The following is a 21977-nucleotide window of genomic DNA, read 5'->3' on the forward strand; positions in this document are numbered from 1 at the left end:
TGCCTGTAGAGCATTCAAGATGTGAAGGAAATACGAACATGGGTTTGAAGCAAGCCTGGGCCAATTGTGAGACCTTCTATCGAAAAATATATGTGGGCACTGGAGAGAAATCATGGTGGTTAAGAGCACTGGCTACTCTTCCAAAGGACCTATACTTGATCGTCAGTACCTATATGGTAACTCACAACCCTCTTTTACACCAGTGGCAAGGGATCCAATATCTTTTTCTGGACACTCAAGACACTGTACACACATGATACACAAACATACATGCAGCAAAACACCCTGAAAAGCATATACACAAAATAAAAACAAATATTTATTTTATTTTATTGGGTAATTTCTTTACTTACATTTCAAATATTATCCACTATCTCCCCTGTCAGAAACCCCCTGTCCCATCCTCCCTCCCCCTGCACTTATGAGGGGTTTCCTCCATCCACTTCCCCACAACTACCTCCCCGCCCTCGATTCCCCTAGACTGGGACATCTATTGAGCCTTCCTAGGACCAAGGACTTCTCCCATTTATGTCTATTTTTTTTAAAAAAGTGAAAACCCATGCATACATATTCTGTTTAGGACAATTGGAAGGATGTTTTGTAGACATCTCAGAACACCTGAAGGATGCCCCTCCTATAATAATGGTCAAAAGACTATTCTCTGTTTTAAAGACCAGGCTGGGATTCCTTCTACAAGATCACCTCAAGATGCCAACATCCTAGTGACACACTGAGCAGCTTCTGTGGTTGTGATCCAGCAGGCTTAGGCCACACTTCCACCCTCAGCATACCTTCATTGTGGGCATAAGGTACCAGGACTATGTGCATTCAGAAGGCAAATAAGGGGTCTTGGAAGCTTGTTAGATTTTGACAGAAGTTTGCTGCAGGTTCAGAGTTGCTTCCGGGGGTCTCCCAATGGGATAATGCCTAAATGGAACCAGAATGGTTACTTGAGGACCTTATAAAGGTCGGGGAAACATCAAGATGCTTCCTAGGCTTGTAAAGTTGCAGACCTCTATATATAAGTCTATGAAAAATGTTAACATGTAGCCGCAATGCAGTAGGTCTTGGGACATCCCTTATTACAGAGTATGTGGATGCTGGGCTTAGAGACTTAGAGATGTCTCCTTGCCTCTGGGTTTCAGTCTTTCTTGGAATGATTGCTCTTTTCTGCTTGCCCAGTCCTCCTTCATAGAATAGGACCTTATCTTGACTTGGGCCAGTCATTGGGCCATTTCTGCTCCATTTTTATCCCAGCACATCTCATAGCCAAGACAAATTGTGGCTCAAAGATTTCATGGGTGAGTTGATATCCCCTTCCCTTCACTGGAAGTCCTGCCTGGCTACAGGAGGTGGCCACTTCAGTCTCCATATCCCCAGGTGCTCAGAGTCTCAGCTAGGGTCATCTCCATAGACTCCCAGGAGCCTCCTCACCCATTCCCAGTTCTCCAGCAAGTCCCAGATTTGCCCGCCCCCATTTCCATTCTCACTCCCAGCCCTTTCCCAATTCCCAAACCTGATCCCTATCCCTATTCCCCTCCTCAACTCTGTCCAACCCAGTTCCCTCGCTCCATTCACTAAGCTCAGAGTCTGACTGACATGCAATTCAGCCACTGCAGTTGTAAGAGTGACACACCATGCCAGGCAAGAGTAGAATCATCCACAGAGGAGGGGTGGTGGTGGTGGGAGTGGGGGTAGTGGGTGGGGTGAGGGTGTTAAATAGTCAGACCTCTCCAGAAGACTCTGCTGGTCCTGCTCTGAGAACAGGCAGAGCGTAGAATACACAATTCCAGAGCTGGCCTCCAACCAATCGGGCAGACCAAGTTAATTTTCACAAGATAAGAGGTACTATAAAAGGCAAGTCCTCCCAGCTTTCCACAGCTTCGTCCACAGTCCGTTATGACAAATATGAGGACAATGATACCAGCTGGGTCCAGTGTCCTAGTCTGGGTGACCTGTCTGCTCCTGGCATTTGTTACCACAGTCACTGGTAAGACATACTCCCTGAACCAGTGAAGTGGGGCTTCCAGCTCCGTGGGAAACCTGAGGAAGGGGGGACTGGAGTGAGGCAGTAAGAGTGATCAGCCTTCTCTGAGAAGCTGCCCAAAATAGAAGAGTGCAGGCGTGGTATGTCCCGACTGGGCAGGGTCATTATTATCTATATGATCTTTTTATTTATTTATTAGAGACTGAACTCAAGGCCTTAACATACGAAACAAGCTCCAACACTAAGCTGTATCCTCACTCTTACTTTTATGTTTTACTGTTTTAATCAGTCATAGTAAATCAAACAAGAGCGTCACAAAGGAAGCTTACTTACAGATCCCTGAAAAATTTGGGATACAAATAGCCCCATGAGGCCATACAGGGGAGCCACCAGATGACAGAACAAGTAGTGGAAAACTGGGTGAGACTCCTTCTTCTTCTTCTTCTTCTTCTTCTTCTTCTTCTTCTTCTTCTTCTTCTTCTTCTTCTTCTTCTTCTTCTTCTTCTTCTTCTTCCCCCTCCCCCTCCCCCTCCCCCTTCTCCTTCTCCTTCTTTTCTCCTCCTCCTCTACTTCATCTTCTTCTTCTTGCTTTCACAAGTGGACAAAAATAAGCAATGCAGGCTAAGCAGACTGGCTGACTATCACACCTTATTTAACATGTAACTGAGGTTCAAGCTGGGAATAAGTCTGATTCAGACTAGAGATTGGAACACAAAATAAGGAAGAGGAAGTCAGGGACAATCATGGAGAGAGGAGTCATGCGTGCTAGCCACACACTTGTAATCCTCACACTGAGCAGGTAGAGGCAGGAGAATCAGGGGTTAAAGGCCAGTCTCCTCTATTCAGCACTTTCAAGGCCAGGCTGAACCTGTCTCAAAAACAAAAACAAAATAATAATCATGAAGGTATCCACCTGCTGGAGAGCCTAGCCCTGATGCTGGGTGGAGAGTATTCAGAGTAGAACCCAACAAATAGACGCTGGAGGAGCAAGTCTTCCTTCATTTTAAAAGTCCATTATTTCCCCCATCCCTTCATGGAGGCTGTAGACTCACCACCCAATGACCCTTCTCTCCCTGTCTCAGGACCCAAAGTCATTCAGCCTGAAGTGGATACCCCCCTGGGTCGTGTTCGAGGCCGGCAGGTGGGTGTGAAGGACACAGACCGCATGGTAAATGTCTTCCTGGGCATCCCCTTTGCTCAAGCACCAGTGGGACCTCTTCGGTTCTCAGCTCCACTCCCACCACAGCCCTGGGAAGGTGTGAGAGATGCCAGCATCAATCCCCCAATGTGAGTACCCCTGCAGTAAGTGGGCAAGTGTGCAGGGTAGTGGCAGTCTCTGGATGCCAGGGTATGTGGAGCTGAGGGCTGGCCCTGAAATTTCCCCTTGGCTGCAGGTGCCTTCAGGATGTAGAGAAAATGATCAACAGCAGATTTGGCCTCAATGAAAAGATTAAAATCTTCCCCATTTCTGAGGACTGCCTGACCCTCAACATCTACAGCCCCACTGAGATCACTGCAGGGGACAAAAGGCCGGTATATAGTCCAGAGGACCCCATCCAACTCGACTATGACAAATGACCTTCTACACCCCTGTTTCCTAAACACTCCAGAAGTTCTTATAATACCCTGGGCTACAAGGGGGGTGGCTGGAGTCCAAGAAGCTGGGGCCACTGATTCAAAGCCATTTCTCTAGGTCATGGTATGGATCCACGGAGGCTCTCTGCTGGTTGGCTCCTCCACATCTCAGGATGGATCAGCACTGGCCGCGTACGGGGATGTGGTAGTTGTCACTGTCCAGTATCGCCTTGGGATCTTTGGCTTCCTCAGGTGAGATGACCATCCTGGAAAAGAACATTGCAGCCCTGAGGAAGGCTTTCTCATGAGAATGTGAGGGTAGCGGGCTTGGGGAAGTGGCTCAGACAATAATGTTTGCTTACCATACAAACGTGAGGACCTGAATTGGGTCCCCAACATTTATGTAAAAGCTGGGTGTGGCTGTACATGTCTGTACATCTCAGCACTAAGTAGACCCAGTTCCAAAAACCAAGAGGCAAAAACACTTAAGCAAGATACTTAGCTGATTACTGATCTCCACACTCGACAGATATTCATATGTACAAGCACTACACACACATAACACACAGCACACAGCATATGCACACACACACAAACACACAAAGATGGACACAAAAACACAAGAGGAAGGGAGGGGGAGAAAGTAAGGGAAGAAAAGAGGGGGAGGGAGGGAGAGAGAGAGAGAGAGAGAGAATGAGAGAGAGAGAGAGAGAAGGAGGGAGGGATGGAGAGAGAGAGGAAGGGAGAGACAGAGAGACAGAGAGACAGAGACAGAGAGAATATGCCAGCTCTCCATGATAGAATGGGGCCAAATTAAAACCAAACATGAATGTTGAATTTGAACAAAGGGTGTTGTCTCTAACTGGGGCTAGAGTCCTAGCAGGGAATGAGGACAAAGAGCCATCTTCACCATCTAAGAGCCAGCTCTGACTGGCTGTCCTGCTACATCTACCCACAACACATACTAGGAAAACAGGTGATTCACGGGCAAGCAAGGACTGGGAAGAGGAGAAGTGCCCAGTGCCCTGGTGACTGACTCAAAGCAAATGCACAGAGTGTAAGAAAAAAAATATGTCTTGGACGCTATCTTAAGCCAATCAGTGCCACTCCCTGTCCCTAGCACTGGAGACAAGCACATGCCAGGCAACAGGGGATTCCTGGATGTGGTGGCTGCTCTTCGCTGGGTCCAGGGGAACATAGCCCCCTTTGGGGGTGATCCCAACTGTGTCACTATCTTCGGTAACTCTGCTGGAGGCATGATTGTCTCATCCCTGGTGAGTGACCACAGAGAACTAGCAGTCGAGGTTATATCTGGGAAGGCTTCTATGGCCTCAGACCTCCATGCTCCTCTGCCTCCTAACATCTGCCCCTCTGTTGTTCCCAGTTCCTGTCTCCAATATCTGCTGGGCTCTTCCACAGAGCCATATCCCAGAGTGGGATTGTCACGACCATTATGATGGAAGACATGAAACCATGGCCTGAAGCTCAGGTCTGCCTTTCCTTCACTCTCTTACCCTAAGTGTGCCTCCACAGCCCACCCTGTGCTAACCTTTGGGTCAGGTGTGGAGAGGAAGGAGTAACCACTAGGGAGTCACTGATAGGCTCAGAGACAATTGGCTAGTGCAGTCCAGGAGGTAGGCAGTCAGACAAGGCTTTCTAGAGGAAGCCACCCTGGAAGAGGTTATCTCTGGTTCTTCTCTGGGGTTATTTTTGTAGATCCCCCCCATTCCCCAACGGATTCCTATATTTCCAGCTACTCTGTTACCTAAGAGTTCGGTCCCCTTTTGAGGAGTAGCCAGAAGTCACCAAGCAATCCCTAATAGGAACTGTGAGTCAAAAGCTTCATGCATAATAAGACAGGGATGGGGCACAGAAGCAGTAAAGCCATCAGGTAGGGAACAAGCAGGAAGTGAATGAACTAAAGGAGTGGAAGGTAGTGCAGGGAGCTGACAGACCATGCCTGGGAGGGAGTTTGGCGGGATGCAAAGGGCTAGAAGAAGCAGGGAAACAAAACTAAGCCACAATGAAGATGCAATGGAGGGGGCAAACCTGGAGGTCAAAGGCCAAGGAGATGGTGAAGGTAAGTGATAGGTTATTTCTTCACTGGTAAAATGAGCCAGTCCAAGCCAGACTCCATTATGTTAAAGGCAGATTTATTGGAACGCTCCTCTTGGGTTCAAGGATTGAGGGTGGGGGTGAGGTAGGGGGAAGTAAGAGACAGAAAGATTGGGTGTGCTTGAAGAGAAAGAAGACAAGGAGGAGAGACCAAACGGTTGAATTTTATAGGAAGGAACCTATGGGGGAAGGTCAGCCTAGCCCCTGGGTTGGAAATTTTAGGGTTGGGACCAAGTCATTCCTGGTATGGACTGAGGGACTCTGGGAAATTCTGGAGGTCATGTCTTTGATATGTAAAATATGCACCTCAGTAAGCTCTGGAGACACTGATGGGATAGGGGTACCTTGGGGTGCTTTGGAGTAAGTGAAGACAGGCTAAACCTAGCATTTACCAGCTGCTGGTCCCAGGCCCCAGCTGTGATGGAGGAGTAAGTTGGGTATTGTAACTCTGGGTTTGAGGAATAATTCAGAAACCTCAGTGGGACACATTGCTTCACATCTACCCAAAAGCAGCAGCCTACTCCTCACCTCACCATGGAGGAGAGTTTCCTTACCACAAGTTCCAAACCTCACCTGTCTCTCTGGAAGCCATCCCTCCTGCCTCTTAGCCCTGCTCCAGACTCAGCACCCCTTCCATTCCCGGCCAGACGTGACCCTGCATGGTCTTCTGAGTGCCTCAAGCTATTACTAAACTATAAAAGGTCATAGAAGGGGACACTGGAAAGGGATCAGCCTCTTGGGTTGGTAGCAGGTCTCTCCAGGTAGCCTTGGACCCAGACAGTGTCGTCACAGCTCAGTACAGGGAGCAGTACTCGGGAAGTGAACGGTGTGTGTCTGAGAGGCAATGTTCTTCTGACTGTCCCCAGAACTTTGCCAATTCTGTGGCCTGTGGCTCTGCATCCCCAGCTGAGCTGGTCCAGTGTTTGCTGCAGAAGGAAGGAAAGGACCTTATCAAGCAGGTATGCCTCCTGTTGGAGGATGGTGACAGTGGCTCAGAACTAACCTGTTTAGTTCCTATGGAATCAGTAGACTTCTGTCTTGCTTTTTCCTGCAGAAAAACGTGAACATTTCCTACATAGTCAATGACTCCTTCTTCCCACAAAGGCCAGAGAAGCTCCTAGCAGACCAGCAATTCCCCACTGTGCCCTACCTTTTGGGAGTCACCAACCATGAATTTGGCTGGCTTCTACTCAAAGTGAGTGACCTTTCGCACATGTGTTTTTCAAAACCCTGCCTGAGTGGCCTTCCCTGCATCACACCACAGCAGCCATGGCCTGAACACTCAGGTCATTCCCATTTTGGTAGGTGAGGAAGCTGAAGGTCAAAGCTACTAAGCTTCCTTTTCACCAAGCGAATGTTCCTGTGTAGAAGATCCAGCTTTTGCCAAGTTGATCTTCTAGAAAGTGCTAACCCACAGTGCATTCGTGGTGGTGAATGGTTAATAGGCCCTGCTCTAATCAACTGAGGTGTGTGACCCTGTGCCTGAGAGGCTAAGATTCCCAGGTTTCAGGCAGCATTAAGCCCCTGGAAATAGATGTCTTCTAATCCAGTCTGGGTACACAGAGCCTGTAAGAGGGACTCTGCTGTGCTGTGTTCCTGGTCACCTTGCTTCATCTGATATTTTTGCTTGTCAACCCTTCTTCAGAGACACTTTTCTCACCCTCCCATAATGCTGAAGACCAAACACAGGTCCTCCAGCTTGCCAACCAAGGACTCTGCCAGCAAGTCTGCCCCTGAGTCTGTCAATTGTTTTCAATGGCTGAAGTCTTTCACAAAAGATGGGGCTCATAGTGTTTCTTCACTTTGTAGTCTGAGCAGCCGCTAGTATGGGCCACTGGAGCTGACAATGTTCTGTTCTAGTGGCCGCATCTGTCAAAAAAAGTTTCAATAAAGAAAGAAGGAAAGAAAAAGAGAGAGAAATAGAAAGAGACAGAGAGACAGAAAGAGACAGACAGACAGACAGACAGACAGACAGACAGACAGACAGACAGAAGTTCCTTTTGTTGACATTTCCCCATTGAACATCAGTCCATTATAGAAATCAGCTTCTCTGCGCCAGGACGTGGACATACATGAACTCAGTCCCATGATGATTCTAGGAGGCAGGTCATTGCCATGTATCATTCACACATTAGAAAACTGAGGCTCAAGAAGTTCAAGAAGCTGTCATGAACCCAGTAAGTGGTAGACCCGGCATTTGAACTCAAGGACTCAGAAGTCAGGTGCTAAGTTATGTCATCTAAGCCAGGCACCGTACACTCCTGTTGTTCACTCAGATAGCAGAGGTAGGAGGGTCTCAAGTCTTAGACCAGCCCAGACTACACAATGAGCATATAACTTATAAAGTCAACATTTATTCAATTGCCTGAGATCTTTTTTTGTTTGTTTGTTTCTTCTTTTAAAGCAGGGTCTTGTTCAGTGGTCAAGCTACCTTAAAACTCACTGTGTAGCACAGGCTGGCTTCAAACTTGAGGTCATCCTCCCAACTCTGCTTCTCAAGTGCTAGGATTACATGAGCCAACATACCAGGCAATGCCTGCTGCTTTTAACTAGAGCCTGTGAGGTTCTGAGGAGAACCACGGGGGACTTGAGCTCCATCCCTAGCATACTATAAAAACCTCAGGCACGGTGCTAGATACCTATAGCCCCAATGTTGGGGAGGAAAAGGCAGAAGGATTCCTGGAGCTCAGTGTTCAGCCAGTCAAGCTGAACTGACCATCTCCAGGTTCTGTAAGAGACCTGCCTCACAAAATAAGGCGGAAAGAGATTGAGAAAAACAACCAGTATCAACTTTTGAAATAAGCACACACACACACACACACACACACAAACACACACAATTGCAAGAAACACACATATATGTGCACATAAGCACACACATATGTGCACACAAACACATACACACAAATACAAAAGAAGAAGAGAGGGATCGAATAAATATTATCCTCCCTGGTGGCACTGGGGTTAGCCTCTGACAGCTGTATGCAACGCCACTATCCTAGGCACCTCCATCGTCAGCAATCAGTTGTCTCTCCATTGTGGATTTAACAACCTATGGCTCTATCATGAGTTTGTGCACACTGGCCTAGGAACATCCTCTTCCTCAAGCCTGAAGGTGAAGGAGAGTGATTAAGCTATCCAATCTCCACAGTCCTTGAATATCCTGGATAAGTTGGAACATCTGAGCCGGGAAGACCTGTTGGAGATTTCACGGCCCTTCTTGGCCATTATGGTAAGGCAAGAGGAAGTATGGAGGTTGCTGGGCACCTAGTATAGCAGTCTCTGATCCACTCTCAATGCTGCTCACTGGCCATTAAATCTCCTCACCCAAGTCTTAATTCCATTAAAAATAAAGAGACCAGGAGTGGTGACTGTGGACATCATCCCAGCATTCAGGAAGCTGAGGCAGGAAAAGTATAGGTCCCAGCCCTGAGCATTTGTCCAGCTCTCCGAATCCCTCTGAACCCACAGCAAATGGAGATGATGCTTCCTGCTCACCTGACATCTCCTAGAGAGACTGGACACTGCATGTGAAGAGCTGCCCAGACACCCAGAGAGCATCTGTGTGTGTCCTCTTATTTGGAAACCCCAGAGCCCTCTCTGTCATCCAACCTCATTGCTGCTCTCTGGAATTGTGTGGTCCCCCCATTCACTGCTTCTTCCTGGTTAATTACGATTCTTTGTGCTGTAGACTTCACATATGCTTCCCAACAACTTACAAGGTGGACACTGACTTTCACTGCAATTCAAACACCTGCTTAAGGTGCTACAGCCAAACAGTGGCCACAGGGCTACACTGCACTTCTCCTACCTTGACACAATCTATTAATAAAACACCCAGGGAGGCAGGGAGATGGACACCTACCCCCTGGAGCATGAGCCCCAGGATGTGAAAGAATCTATGGTGAAGGGTATGGGGATCTGTGCCAAAGCTGTGTGATCTGACCTCTCACTACAGGAAGTGCCCCCTGAGATCATGCCCACTGTCATCGATGAATACCTAGACAATGGCTCAGATCAATCAGCTACAAGGTATGCCTTCCAGGAATTGCTGGGTGATATCTCGTTCATCATTCCTACCTTGAACTTCTCAAAATACCTTCGAGGTAAGTCAGCCCTTGCCACCTTCCCTGCCTTCCCTGTGATAGCATCACAGGTGATATAGCTATCAATAGGTACAGAGTCCCTCTGATGCTTTACATCCTACACTCTACAGCAACCTTCAAGCCCACAGAAGCCTGTGGTACTTCGGGCAGGATACCATGCAGATGGAACAGAAATTGACAGAGTTAAAGTGACTTATCAAAGGTCAATCAGCAGGCTTATTACTAACTTTGTCTCTGAGATTTTTTTCAGCTGGCAGGCAATTCAATGCTTCCCCTGTGAACCTGACACTGTCCTATATTAGGCGCTTGTTCTTAACCTTGTAACTTCAGGCAAGATGCAGAGGTCCTCTCTGGGCCTCACTATCATCATTTGTAAAGTGGGAACATAGGGAATGTTAATCAAAAGCAGTGATGTGACCACTGTTAATGCTGTGACCCTTTAATACAGCTCCTCATGGGGTAGTGACTATCTTCCCCCCAACCATAAAATTATTTGGTTGCTACTTCTAAACTGTAATTTTGCTACTATTATAAATTGTAATATAAATAATGGATGTGCATGATATCTGATATGTGACCCCAAAGGGAACTTGGCACAGAGGTTGGGAAACTGCTGTGCTAAAGATCATCCTGAGTACAAAAACAAATGATAACCACAGTCAGGTCAGGTGTGGTAACGTTCATGCCAGCACTTAGGAAGTGGAGAGAGTAGGATCAGGAGTTTAAAGTCACCTTTGGCTATATAGGAAGTTCAAGGACTGCCTGGGATATATGAGACTTTGTTGTTAAAAAGCAACAACATCCACCAAGCAATGCCAGGAATGCTTGCCATCCATCTCCAGTCTGTAGCAATCTTCTGATGAAGATGGATGCCATAAAAGCTTTTGTGTACTACATGGCCTGATTGAACTGTGGGCACCTAACATGAATCCTGCCTTCTCTGTAGATGCTGGGTGCCCTGTTTTCTTGTACGAGTTCCAGCATACACCCAGTTCTTTTGCAAAGTTCAAGCCAGCCTGGGTGAAGGCTGACCATGCGTCTGAGAATTCCTTTGTTTTTGGAGGTCCTTTCCTCACTGATGAGAGTTCCCTTCTGGGTAAGAACAGACATCTCATCCCTAGGCTACCAGGTTCCAAGATGATATTTGGGGAACAGATGTCTCCAGTCAGCACCCGGTACCTTTGGGCATGGTCCAAGCCTCACCTGACTCTGAACCAGATTTGTTCCTCCTACCAGCCTTCCCAGAGGCCACAGAGGAAGAGAAGCAGCTGAGCCTGACCATGATGGCCCAATGGAGCCAGTTTGCACGCACAGGGTAAGTAGGTTACACAGGGCAGGCTTTGGGCCTATCTGCATCTACCCAGGGCATAGAACCAACCTTTGGTTTTCCTTCATTCCTCCCACTCAGAAACCCCAATGGCAAGGGGCTGCCTCCTTGGCCCCAATTAAACCAGTTAGAACAATACTTGGAGATTGGTCTAGAATCACGGACTGGGGTGAAGCTAAAGAAGGGTCGGCTACAGTTCTGGACAGAGACACTGCCAAGAAAAATTCAAGAATGGCACCGAGAGCAGAGAAGCAGGAAAGTTCCAGAGGAGCTCTGAGGCCAGACCTACCTAGACCTTACTGACTGGGCCAACCCAAGAATAGTGGCACCCAAGCAGGGCAACTACAACTTCTTTTTGTTTCTGTTCAGAGACTTTAGCCTGGACCACGCTGCTGTGAGCCCATGTTTCTTAAATCATCGGCCCCTGCAAGACCAGTATGGTGAACCACTAAATGTTATCAATCTGGTTTCTACTTCTTGATCATTGAACATACTGCTGTTTCTTCCTAAAGTGACTTGAACCCTTGCTGTATGGCAAGGTCCAGCACATTAATAAAGCTCTTCAGAGGATCTGTTCTCTTGAGAAACCTCCTCTGCCTTCTCTAAGCTGCATGCATCCATTAGAACCTGGTCTACCACAAGCTCAGACTGTCCATGTCTGAGTCTTTGTCTTTCTCACTGAAGGTCTTTGAAAATAAAAGCAGACTATCGAAGAAAGATAAGGCAGGACCTAGAGGCAAGGAGTGACATACAGAATCTATGACTGGTGGATCTGTGGATTCTAGATTTGAACCTAGACCCTTCAGGCACCATGATAATGATCCATCCCCCATGGATGTCCACCATGACCAGGAAGTTGACCTCCAAATGCAGAGTTCTGGTGACGTGGAAATATTATGACACAGGAATCTCTAGATTATAATAAACCTTATTGCTAGCCAGGACCTTCTCTCTGCTGATTGGTCTTTGCTTTCACACAAAGCAGAACAGAATCCAGCAAGATCACCCTCACCAGATAACAGTCTTTACCTTCAGGGCCTGGCCTCCAGGCTTATAGACAAAGGACAGGAGCCCCTCCCTCACCTCTCAGGAGCAGAGAGCAACCACAGCAAAGCCTTGCATGGCCCCCATAGGACCCACCAGGACACTGTAGTGTAGGTGTCATGATTAGTGTTTGGTGACCGGTTCAGCAGTTAGCACAGACTCTACAGCATCCACTCAGGCCACAAGTTTGCAGTGTGGGGCAAGGGGGTAGGTTGAGGAGGGGAGGGTGAGAGCCCACATCCGGCCAGAGTTCCTCCTATGCTCTAGGCAGGCAGACCTGGCAGGTCTGCCAAATGCTTTCCATTCATCCCCAGGTAGGCATCTAAGCCACTGACCCCACTCAGCGGGGGAGGGGGGTACTCGGCGGGGGGGGGGGGTGGACAAGGGGCAAGGGGCAGCCCCCCCATATCAGGGGCCCCAGGGCGACACCCTCACCCTGGAGTTACAGGAGAGAGGGCAGAGGGAGAAAGGTTCCCACGCAAGCGAGATTCCTTAGTCCAGTCTGTGGCTGGAGCACAGGAAGGCCTTCCATTGGGAGATTAGAAACGGCTCATTAGAGGAAAGCCTATCTCATCGTCCAAGCAGAGTGGGCCTTGATGAACAGAGACAGTCTGTGGTTTTAGAGCTTTATTATAGAAAAGCAAGGAGAGAGAGAGAAGGTAAAAGAGAGAGAGAGAGAGGCCGGCCATGGCCAAGAGGAGAGAAGGAGGAAAAGGAGAGAGAGAAGAAAAGCTAAAGAGTAAGAGAGAGAGAGTGAGGAGAGAATGAGGAGAGAGTGAGGTGGGGCCAAACAGCCCCTCTTATGGTGGGCTGTTATCTTACTGTTGCTAGGTAACTGGAAGAGTCTAGCCTGAAGGTCAGAAGCTTGGAACACTGTCCATGTGACTACTAGACACAGCTTCTCCTGGGGGGGTGGGGGGGGAGCGGTAACTTAAATAGGAGCCTTGAGTCCAGGAGACATGAGGGAGCACCTACTGTCCCATGTAGGTGAATTATCACCACCAGGTTCTACCAGGGCTCAGACCTCTGCTCGACTGGAGACTAGGCCATCTGTGTATAGCCCATTGACCCACAGCAGAGTAGACCTGTATCCTTTTTAAGAAGCAGTGTATCATTCCCTTAAAACATCTGAATTTTGAGGCTGAGGAAGGGGTACATACCCCCATTGATAGGACATCTGTTTAGCATGCAAGAAGGACTACTCAAGACCCAGCACACATTCAAAATAAATCTGAATTTTGATTGACTTCTTAATATCTTATCTTGTCTCCACTATCTTAATCTGTGAACTCCAGTCCTACACATAGCTTTTCTGTCAGACTGTATCCTGGCTGCTGTTGCCTTCATGAAAAGTATTTGTAACTGTGCAGGTATGCCCCAGGGAGTCATTTTGAGCAAGGGGAGACACAAAGACAGGCTCTGAGCCCTTTCACACAGACACAGACACACACACACACACACACACACACACACACACACACACACATGCATTCAAAAGTTTCCTATGGCTATCTGTTCCTCTTAGAACAAACTTCCAAGGCTTCTTGTTCTCCAACCCCTCCTTCTACCAAAGAAGGTTGACCCATAACCTGATAAACATCCTGACATCTACGAAATGGAACCCAGTATGTGTTTCTGGCACTACAAGGAACTGTGAGAAATAGGCCGTGCCTGACTTCAAGGCAAGGAAATAGGGCCATATAAGCCAAGACCTAAAAGATAAGCAGAGGTTATTCAAATGGGCAGGACAAAGTATAAAAGAAGTGAGAAGCAAGAGAAAGAGGGGGTTCTTGGCAGATGGCACAGATTCTGAGGAAATGCTCTTCCATATGAACACACTGAGATTAGATTATGGGGTGGGGGCAGGGGAAGGGGACTTGATTGTGATCAGATCTTGAACTTAAGAGCAAGAAGACTCCAGAGAGATTCTAAGCAGTAGCAGCTTAACAGCACAACTGAAAGATCTAGATCAAAAAGAAGCAAATACACCCAAGAGGAGTAGACAGCAGGAAATAATCAAACTCAAGGCTTAAATCAACCAAGTGGAAACAAAAAGAACTATACAAAGAATCAACCAAACCAGGAGCTGGTTCTTTGAGAAAATGGACAGGGTAGATAAACCCTTAGCCAGACTACCCAGAGGGCACATAGACAGTATACAAATTAGTAAAATCAGAAATGAAAAAGGAGACGCTAGGCGTGGTGGCACACACCTTTAATCCCAGCCCTCAGGAGGCAGAGGCAGGTGGATTTCTGAGTTCGAGGCCAGCCTGGTCTACAGAGTGAGTTCCAGGACAGCCAGGACTATACAGAGAAACCCTGTCTCGAAAAAAAAAGAAAAGGAAAAAAAAAACAGAAATGAAAAAGGAGCTGTAACAACAGAAACTGAGGAAATTCCAAAAACCTAATCAGATCTTACTACAAGAGCCTATACTCAACACAACTGGAAAATCTGGATGAAATGGACAAAAATTTCTAGACAGATACCAAATACCAAAGTTAAATCAGGATCAGATAAACCATCTAGACAGTCCCAAAACCCCTTAAGAAATAGAAGCAGTCATTAAAAGTCTCCAAACCAAAAAAAGTCTAGGACCAGGTGGGTTTAGTGCAGAATTCTATCAGACCTTCCAAGAAGACCTAACAGCAGTACTCTTCAAACTATTCCACAAAATAGAAACAGAAGGAACACTACCCAACTAATTCTATGAAGTCACAGTTACACTGTTACCAAAACCTCACAAAGACCCAATAAAAAAAGAGAACTTCAGACCAATTTCCTTTATGAATATCGATGCAAAAATACTCAATAAAATTCTCGAAAACTAAATCCAAGAACACATCAAAATGATCGTTTATCATGATCAAATAGGCTTCATCCCAGGTGGTTTAATATATGGAAATCCATCAGTGTAATCCATTACATAAACAAACTCAAAGAAAAAAACTACATGATCATTTTATTAGATGCTCAAAAAGCATTTGAAAAAATTCAACATCCCTTCATGTTAAAAGTCTTGGAAAGATCAGGAATTCAAGGCCCATACCTAAACATAGTAAAAGCAATATACAGCAAAACAGTAGCTAACATCAAACTGAATGGAGAGAAACTTGAAACAAACTAAAATCAGGGAAGAGACAAGGCTGCCCTCTCAATTCCTATATTCAATATAGTTCTTGAAGTTCTAGCTACAACAATTAAACAACAAAAGAAGGTGAATAGGATACAAATTGGAAAGGAAGAAGTCAAAATATCAATATTTGCAGATGATGTGATACTATGCTTAAATCACCCCAAAAACTCCATCAGAGAACTCTTACAGCTGATAAACAACTTCAGCAAAGTGGCTGGATATAAAATTGACAAACAAATCAGTAGCCTTCCTATTCTCAAAGGATAAACAGGCTGAGAAAGAAATTAGGGAAATGACACCCTTCACAATAGTCACAAACAATACAAAGTATCTTGGTGTGACTCTAACCAAACAAGTGAAAGATCTGTATGACAAGAACTTCAAGTCTCTGAAGAAAGAAATCAAAGAATACCTCAGAAGATGGAAAGATCTTCCATGCTCGTGGACTGGCAGGATTAATATAGTAAAAATGGCCATCTTGACAAAAGCAATCTACAGATTCAATGCAATCCCCATCAAAATTCCAACTCAATTCTTCATAGACTTAGAAAGAGCAATTCTCAAATTCATTTGGAATAACAAAAAGCACAGGATAGCGAAAACTATTCTCTCAACAATTAAAGAACTTCTTGGGGAATAAGCATCTCTGACTTCAAGTTGTACTACAGAGCAATAGTGATAAAGACTGCATGGTATGGGTACAGTAACAGACAGGAAGATCAATAGAATAGAATTGATTACCCAGAAATAAACACGCACACACACCTATGGTCACTTGATCTTTGACAAAGGAGCTAAAACCACCCAGTGGATAAAAGAAGCATTTTCAACACATGGTGTTGGTTCAACTGGTAGTCAACATGTAGAAGAATGAAAATCCATCCATTCTTATCTCCCTGTACAAAGCTCAAATCCAAGTGCATCAAGGACCTTCACATAAAACCAGATACACTAAATCTAATAGAAGAAAAAGAGGGGAAAAGTCTCAAACATATGGGCACAGGGTAAAAATTCCTGAACAGAACACCAATGGCTTAAGCTCTAAGATCAAGAATTGACAAATGGGACCTCATAAAATTGCAAAGCTTCTGTAAGGCACTCTCAATAGAACAAAACGGCAACCAACAGATTTGGAAAATATCTTTACCAAACCTGCATTTGATAGAGGGCTAATAGCCAATATATACAAAGAACTCAAAAAGTTAGACTCCAGAGAACCAAATAACCCTATTTAAAAATGGGGAACAGAGCTAAACAGAGAATTCTCAACTGAAGAAAGTCAACAGGCTGAGAAGCACCTAAAGAAATGTTCAACATCCTTACTCATCAGGGAAATGCAAATCAAAACAACCCTGAGATCTCACCTCACACCAGTCAGAATGGCTAAGATCAAAAATTCAGGTGACAGCAGATGCTACTGAGGATGTGGAGAAAGAGCCAGTACTGGTGGGATTGAAAGCTGGTACAACCACTCTGGAAATCAGTCTGGCGGTTCCTCCAAAAATTGGGCAAAGTACTACCTGAGGACCCATCTATACCACTCCTGGGCTTATACCCAGAAGATGCTCCAACATGTAATAAGGACACATGCTCCACTATGTTCATAGCAGCCATATTTATAATAGCCAGAAGCTGGAAAGAACCCAGATGTCCCTCGACAGAGGAATGGATACAGAAAATGTGATACATTTACATAATGGAATACTACTCAGCTATTAAAAAACAATGACTTCATGATATTCACAGGCAAATGGATGGAACCTGAGAATATCATCCTGAGTGAGGTGACCCAATCACAAAGGAAAAAACATGGTATGTACTCACTGATAAGTGGATATTAGCCCAAATGTTTGGAATACCCAAGATTCAATTCACAGACCATATGAAGCCTAAGAAGGAGGAAGACCAAAATGTGGATGCTTCAGTGCTTTTTAGAAGGTTGAACAAAATACTCACAGGAGGAAATATGGAGACAAAGTATGGAGCAGAGACTGAAGGAAAGGCCATCCAGAGATTGCCCCACCTGGGGATCCATTCCATATACAGCAAACAAACCCGGACATTATGGTGGATGTTGGGAAGTGCTTGATGATCGAAGCCTGATATGGCTGTCTCCTGAGAGGCTCTGCCAGAGTCTGACAAATACAGAGGCAGAAGCCCACAGCCAACCATTGGACTGAGCTTAAGTGTCACCGATGGAGGAGTTGGAGAAGGGACTGAAGGAACTGAGTGGGTTTGCAGCCCCATGGAGAGAGCAATAGTGTCAACAACCCAGACCCCCCAGAGCTCACAGGGACCGGACCACCAACCAAAGAAGACCCATGGAGTGACCCATGGCACTGGCCACATATGGAAGAGGATGGCCTTGTTGCACATCAGTGGGAAGAGAGGCCCTTGGGCCTGAGGGTATCTGATGCCCCAGTTTAAGGGAATGCCAGGGTGGGAGGACAGGAGTGGGTGGGTGGGTGGGTGGGTGAGCACCCTCAGAGAGGCAGGGGGAGGGTGGATGGGATAAGGAGTTTCCTAAAGGAAAACCTGGAATGGGGAAAACATTTGAAATTTAAATAAAGAAAATACCCAATAAAAGAGTAAGAATAAGAATTAAGAATAAGAATAAGAATAAGAATAAGAATAAGAATAAGAATAAGAATAAGGGGGCTGTTGCATATGCCAGCAAGATTTTGCTGAAAGGACCTTGATAATAGCTGTCTCATGTGAGGTTATGCCAGTGCCTGGCAAATACAGAAGTGGATGCTCACAGTCATCTATTGAATGGAACACAGGGCCCCCAATGGAGGAGCTAGAGAAAGTACCCAAGGAGCTGAAGGGGTCTGCAACCATATAGGTGGAACAACAATATGAACTCACCAGTACCCCCAGAGCTCCTGTCTCTAGCTGCATATGTAGTAGAAGATGGCCTACTCAGCCATCAGTGGGAAGAGAGGCCCCTTGGTCTTGCAAACTTTATATGCACCAGTACATGGGAACGCCAGGGCCAAGAAGTGGAAGTGGGTGGGTAGGGGAACAGAGTGGGGGGAGGGTACAGGGAACTTTCGAGATACCATTTGAAATGTAAATAAAGAAAATATCTAATAAAAAGGTGAGTATCATCAAAATTTAAAAAAAAAAGAAGAAGAGATATCTCAGTGGTTAAGAGCACTGACTGCTCTTCCAAAGGTCCTGAGTTCAAATCCCAGCAACCACATGGTGGCTCACAACCATCCATAATGAGATCTGATGCCCTCTTCTGGTGCATCTGAAGACAGCTACAGTGTACTTAGATATAATAATAAATAAATCTTTTTTTAAAAAAAAAGAATAAGAATGAGAATAAAAGAATAGAAGATTGTATTTTAGGCCACAAAGCAAGTCTGGGGTCAGTACTGCATGGGTGGTGGAACAGAGGTCCAATCCTGCACTTCCTGGGGTTGCTCTGATAAATTCAGGAATGGATTTCCCTGACTTGACAGCAGCAACTGCACCGAGGACAAGTTCCTGGGGTGTGACCTGATTGTCCGCTCATTCCTCTGTTCCTGGGACAATCATTTTTAAAACAACCCAAACCTCCACATTTAAAGCATCCTTTATTCCCTCATTTCTGTGAAAGCATTGCTTGCACAGTAGTCCCTTTGTAAGGCAGCAGCCATAGCCAGACACTGATTGTATGAGGGTCAGATTTCTGCACAAAGAATGTATCCAGATAAGTCTGTCTGTGCTTTGTATGGCTTCATGGCCACACCACAAGCTGCATTGCCTTCTCATAATCCAATTGTGTAAGAAAAGGAACTCCTGCTTGAGGGACTCCAAAAATTCTTCCAGCTGCCTTTAGCACTCTACCCACAAATTCCTGGAAAGGTTCATCAGGAGCTTGTTTGATTCCAGGTAAATTCTCACTGAGATCCCCTTTAGTGGGTAATCTATTCCAATGGCGGGCAGCCATTGCAATCCGTGAGTACACTCCTGCAGGTTGCCCAGTATGATTAGCATTGCCTTTATATTGACCCTATCCTAGAAGTATGTTAATATCCCAATCTGATTTACCAGCCTGAGCATTCATCGTGGGCAGTTCTCTTACTTGCTTCACGCCATTCAGAACTCCTTTTAAACAAGTTAAACACCGGGCATGGTGGCGCTGAAAGAAAGATGAAATTTCAAGACCTGTAAGTCATATAAAGTACTCAGAAATTGCTGGTTGTTTGTGAGCCTAGAGGCTGCCTGGGGCTGAGAAAAGAGAAAACAAACCTGGGTATGCCTCGTAGTTAAAACATTCCTGGGAACATCTTGACCATAAGATAAAGGGGACTGTGAAGACATAGCAGGGCTATATTATCTGAGTCAACACCATCTGGCCGGAACCTCCCCTCTGTCTATTGCCCCTTGGCGCCGGGTAAAAGTCATACATCAACTGGTTGCTATGTGAACAAAGATAAGCCCCCAGCCCACAGGAACAAAGTCCTGATGCACTGTGTTCTTTCTGTTAATGTTTGAATAAGCCAATAGTGTGTCGCTATGCTGAATTCCACACCCCTAAGCCCCGTACCCCATAAAAGCCCCTGGCTTTCGAGCCTCGTGGCCGGCATCTGTTATCTCCTGTGTGGGATTCATGCCGGTCCGGAGCTCCGTAATTAAACGTCCTCATGTAATTACAGCGAGTGGGTCCTCGTGTTTCTTTGGGTGCTCTCACACTCCCGAGACTAGAGTGGGGGTCCCCGAAAGGGGGTCTTACAGCGCATGCCTGAAATCTCATCACTCAGGAGGCAGAGGCAGGTGGATTTCTGAGTTCGAGGCCAGCCTGGTCTACAAAGTGAGTTCCAGGACAGCCAGGGCTATACAGAGAAACTCTGTCTCAAAAAAACCAAAAAACCAAAAAAAAAAAAAAAAAAAAAAAAAAAAGTTGTTAAACAAAATCAAGGGGTAGACATCCAGCAGATAAAATTTTACCCATTTTTCTTTTAAACATGAAACACAGAACAACAATCACTCAAAAATGAAACAAAAACAGACATAACAGACATAAATTGATGCACATGAACAGATTGGTGCACCAATGACAGACAATTGACAGAGAGGGAAGAGAACTTGATGTCCCAAAGGGACCTAGATATAACCTTGCCACACCCTCCAATGAAGTCTGCTTGACCGGCTGAAAAGCCTAGAAGCCACTCAGGAGGCAAAGAGTTTCACGGAAACTCATCTCCTGGAGTTTTGGCATTCTCATTAACCCATATACTCATACCCTATTCCCATGTTAGTCCTGTGAATGGATCCACGTGCTCTCTTTTAGTATTATTTTATTATAAGTGCTTTTTAAGATTAAATTCTGATATAGTTAAGTCTCCCACCAGTGTTCCAAGGTTCCAGAAGCCAAGGAGCTTGGAATCCTCTAAGAATGCAGTAAGGAAGTTACCTATTCAGTAACTAATTAAGCATTACAAAAGACGGAGCCAGCAGCTCAGAGATGGTCTGCAAAGTATTTACTAAGGACAGTAGCAAATCTCACCCAAACAAGGGAATACCATAATAGAGCCTGGGAATCCCACTGAGATAGAAATCTTCAGTACAGGCTATATTGCATATTAGAAGCAAGTTGGTGAATTCTTCTGACAAATGGAGATTCTTCAGATACTTAAAAGTTACACTCATATAAGAATTTACTAAGGCCTAGGAAATAGGGGGGTGTGGTATTGCATTAGCAAAACCCCCTGGTGCTAGCTTTCACAAGGCTCAAAGGAATAACACTAGAGTGTGAAATCCTTACCTGTCATTAAGCTGACTCTAGGTAGGACTGCTTTTTCTTTACTGTAAACATTTACCTGGTTCCTGTAAATCCTTTGAAGTCATTCCTTTGTTTTGTGTCAGGCGACTTCAATGTACTTTGCCTGCTGTGACTTCCTACCCCTTTTATTTTCTGTACTATATAAGACTGGTGTTCACTTTGTGACAATACATTCAGATTCTACACAATCTCGCGTGTTGGTCTGTCTGTCACCCGCCGACTCCTTGCCCATCTGCACCCAGAAACCTGTTCAATGCAGACAGAGGGACCCAGAGGGTCTGCGGCATAACCTGAATGAAGGATATCTCCAGTAGGAGCCAGAGAGGAAGTAGGATGTCTCTCAATTTCCTCCTGTCCCTAGGAGAGCTCTGAAATAACTTATATGCATTTTCCTTCTCTTTTGCTAATTCATCCCACTCAAGGTCTGTTTAGCTTGCTCAAGGCTAGGGAAGCTTGAAACCAAAACATATGCCTTGTCTCTCTATCTTTTTATAAACACAACAGTTGTTTGTTTGGGTTTTTTGTTTTGATTGTTTGTATGTAATTGGGACAGGGTTTCTCTGTGTGGCCATGGTTGCCCTAGAACTCACTCTGTAGACCAGGCTGGCCTCAAACTCCACCTGCTTCTTCCCCCCAGCACCCTCACCCCAACAAGTGACTAGTTTGTTTTTGTTGTTGTTGTTGTTCAAGTTTTTTGCAGTGTAGGTAAACAAGTCCTCTGCTTAATACTTAGGCAAATTCTTTGTGGTCTTTATAGTTGCTCATTTGTTCCACTTGTAATGTGATGTAGTCCTATACTGTCTTCCATGAGCATTTGAAAGATGATCATCCATAAAGCACCTAGATCAGCACCCAGCAAAAGCTCGGCAAATGTTCACTGTCCTCTCTACAGGCACGAATTCCAGGGATCTCT

At 45.6% G+C, this 21977-nt stretch overlaps 1 protein-coding gene across 10 annotated transcripts; it reads left to right on the forward strand.

Annotated features, from left to right (window-relative positions):
• Positions 1-1857: 1857 nt before the first annotated feature.
• On the forward strand, positions 1858-12054 carry Ces3b (carboxylesterase 3B). Of its 10 annotated transcripts, none has more exons than XM_006530654.4 (13): positions 1858-1990; positions 3070-3274; positions 3382-3520; positions 3681-3814; positions 4683-4836; positions 4947-5051; positions 6544-6636; positions 6732-6872; positions 8829-8909; positions 9636-9783; positions 10730-10879; positions 11020-11098; positions 11480-12054. In XM_006530654.4, exons 1-13 carry the CDS (start codon positions 1900-1902, stop codon positions 11589-11591), a joined length of 1632 nt encoding a protein of 543 aa, XP_006530717.1. In that variant the 5' UTR covers positions 1858-1899; the 3' UTR covers positions 11592-12054. The 10 variants fall into 10 exon arrangements, with proteins under 10 accessions (XP_006530717.1, XP_006530716.1, XP_006530718.1 ...); NM_144511.2 differs by having other exon boundaries at positions 1880-1990; positions 11192-11716; XM_017312561.2 differs by lacking the exon at positions 1858-1990 and adding an exon at positions 2282-2407 and having other exon boundaries at positions 11192-11701.
• Positions 12055-21977: the final 9923 nt, after the last annotated feature.

Source organism: Mus musculus, chromosome 8 (genome assembly GCF_000001635.26).
Source record: "Mus musculus strain C57BL/6J chromosome 8, GRCm38.p6 C57BL/6J".
Classification (NCBI taxonomy): Eukaryota; Metazoa; Chordata; class Mammalia; order Rodentia; family Muridae; genus Mus; species Mus musculus.

Excerpts from the sequence above, each read along its gene's own strand:
- Ces3b (NM_144511.2), top strand. The coding sequence starts at position 1,900 with ATGACAAATATGAGGACAATGATACCAGCTGGGTCCAGTGTCCTAGTC. Across the intron at positions 1,991-3,069 it reads ATTTGTTACCACAGTCACTG|GACCCAAAGTCATTCAGCCT; the intron begins GTAAGACATACT and ends TCCCTGTCTCAG. Across the intron at positions 6,637-6,731 it reads GAAAGGACCTTATCAAGCAG|AAAAACGTGAACATTTCCTA; the intron begins GTATGCCTCCTG and ends TTTTTCCTGCAG.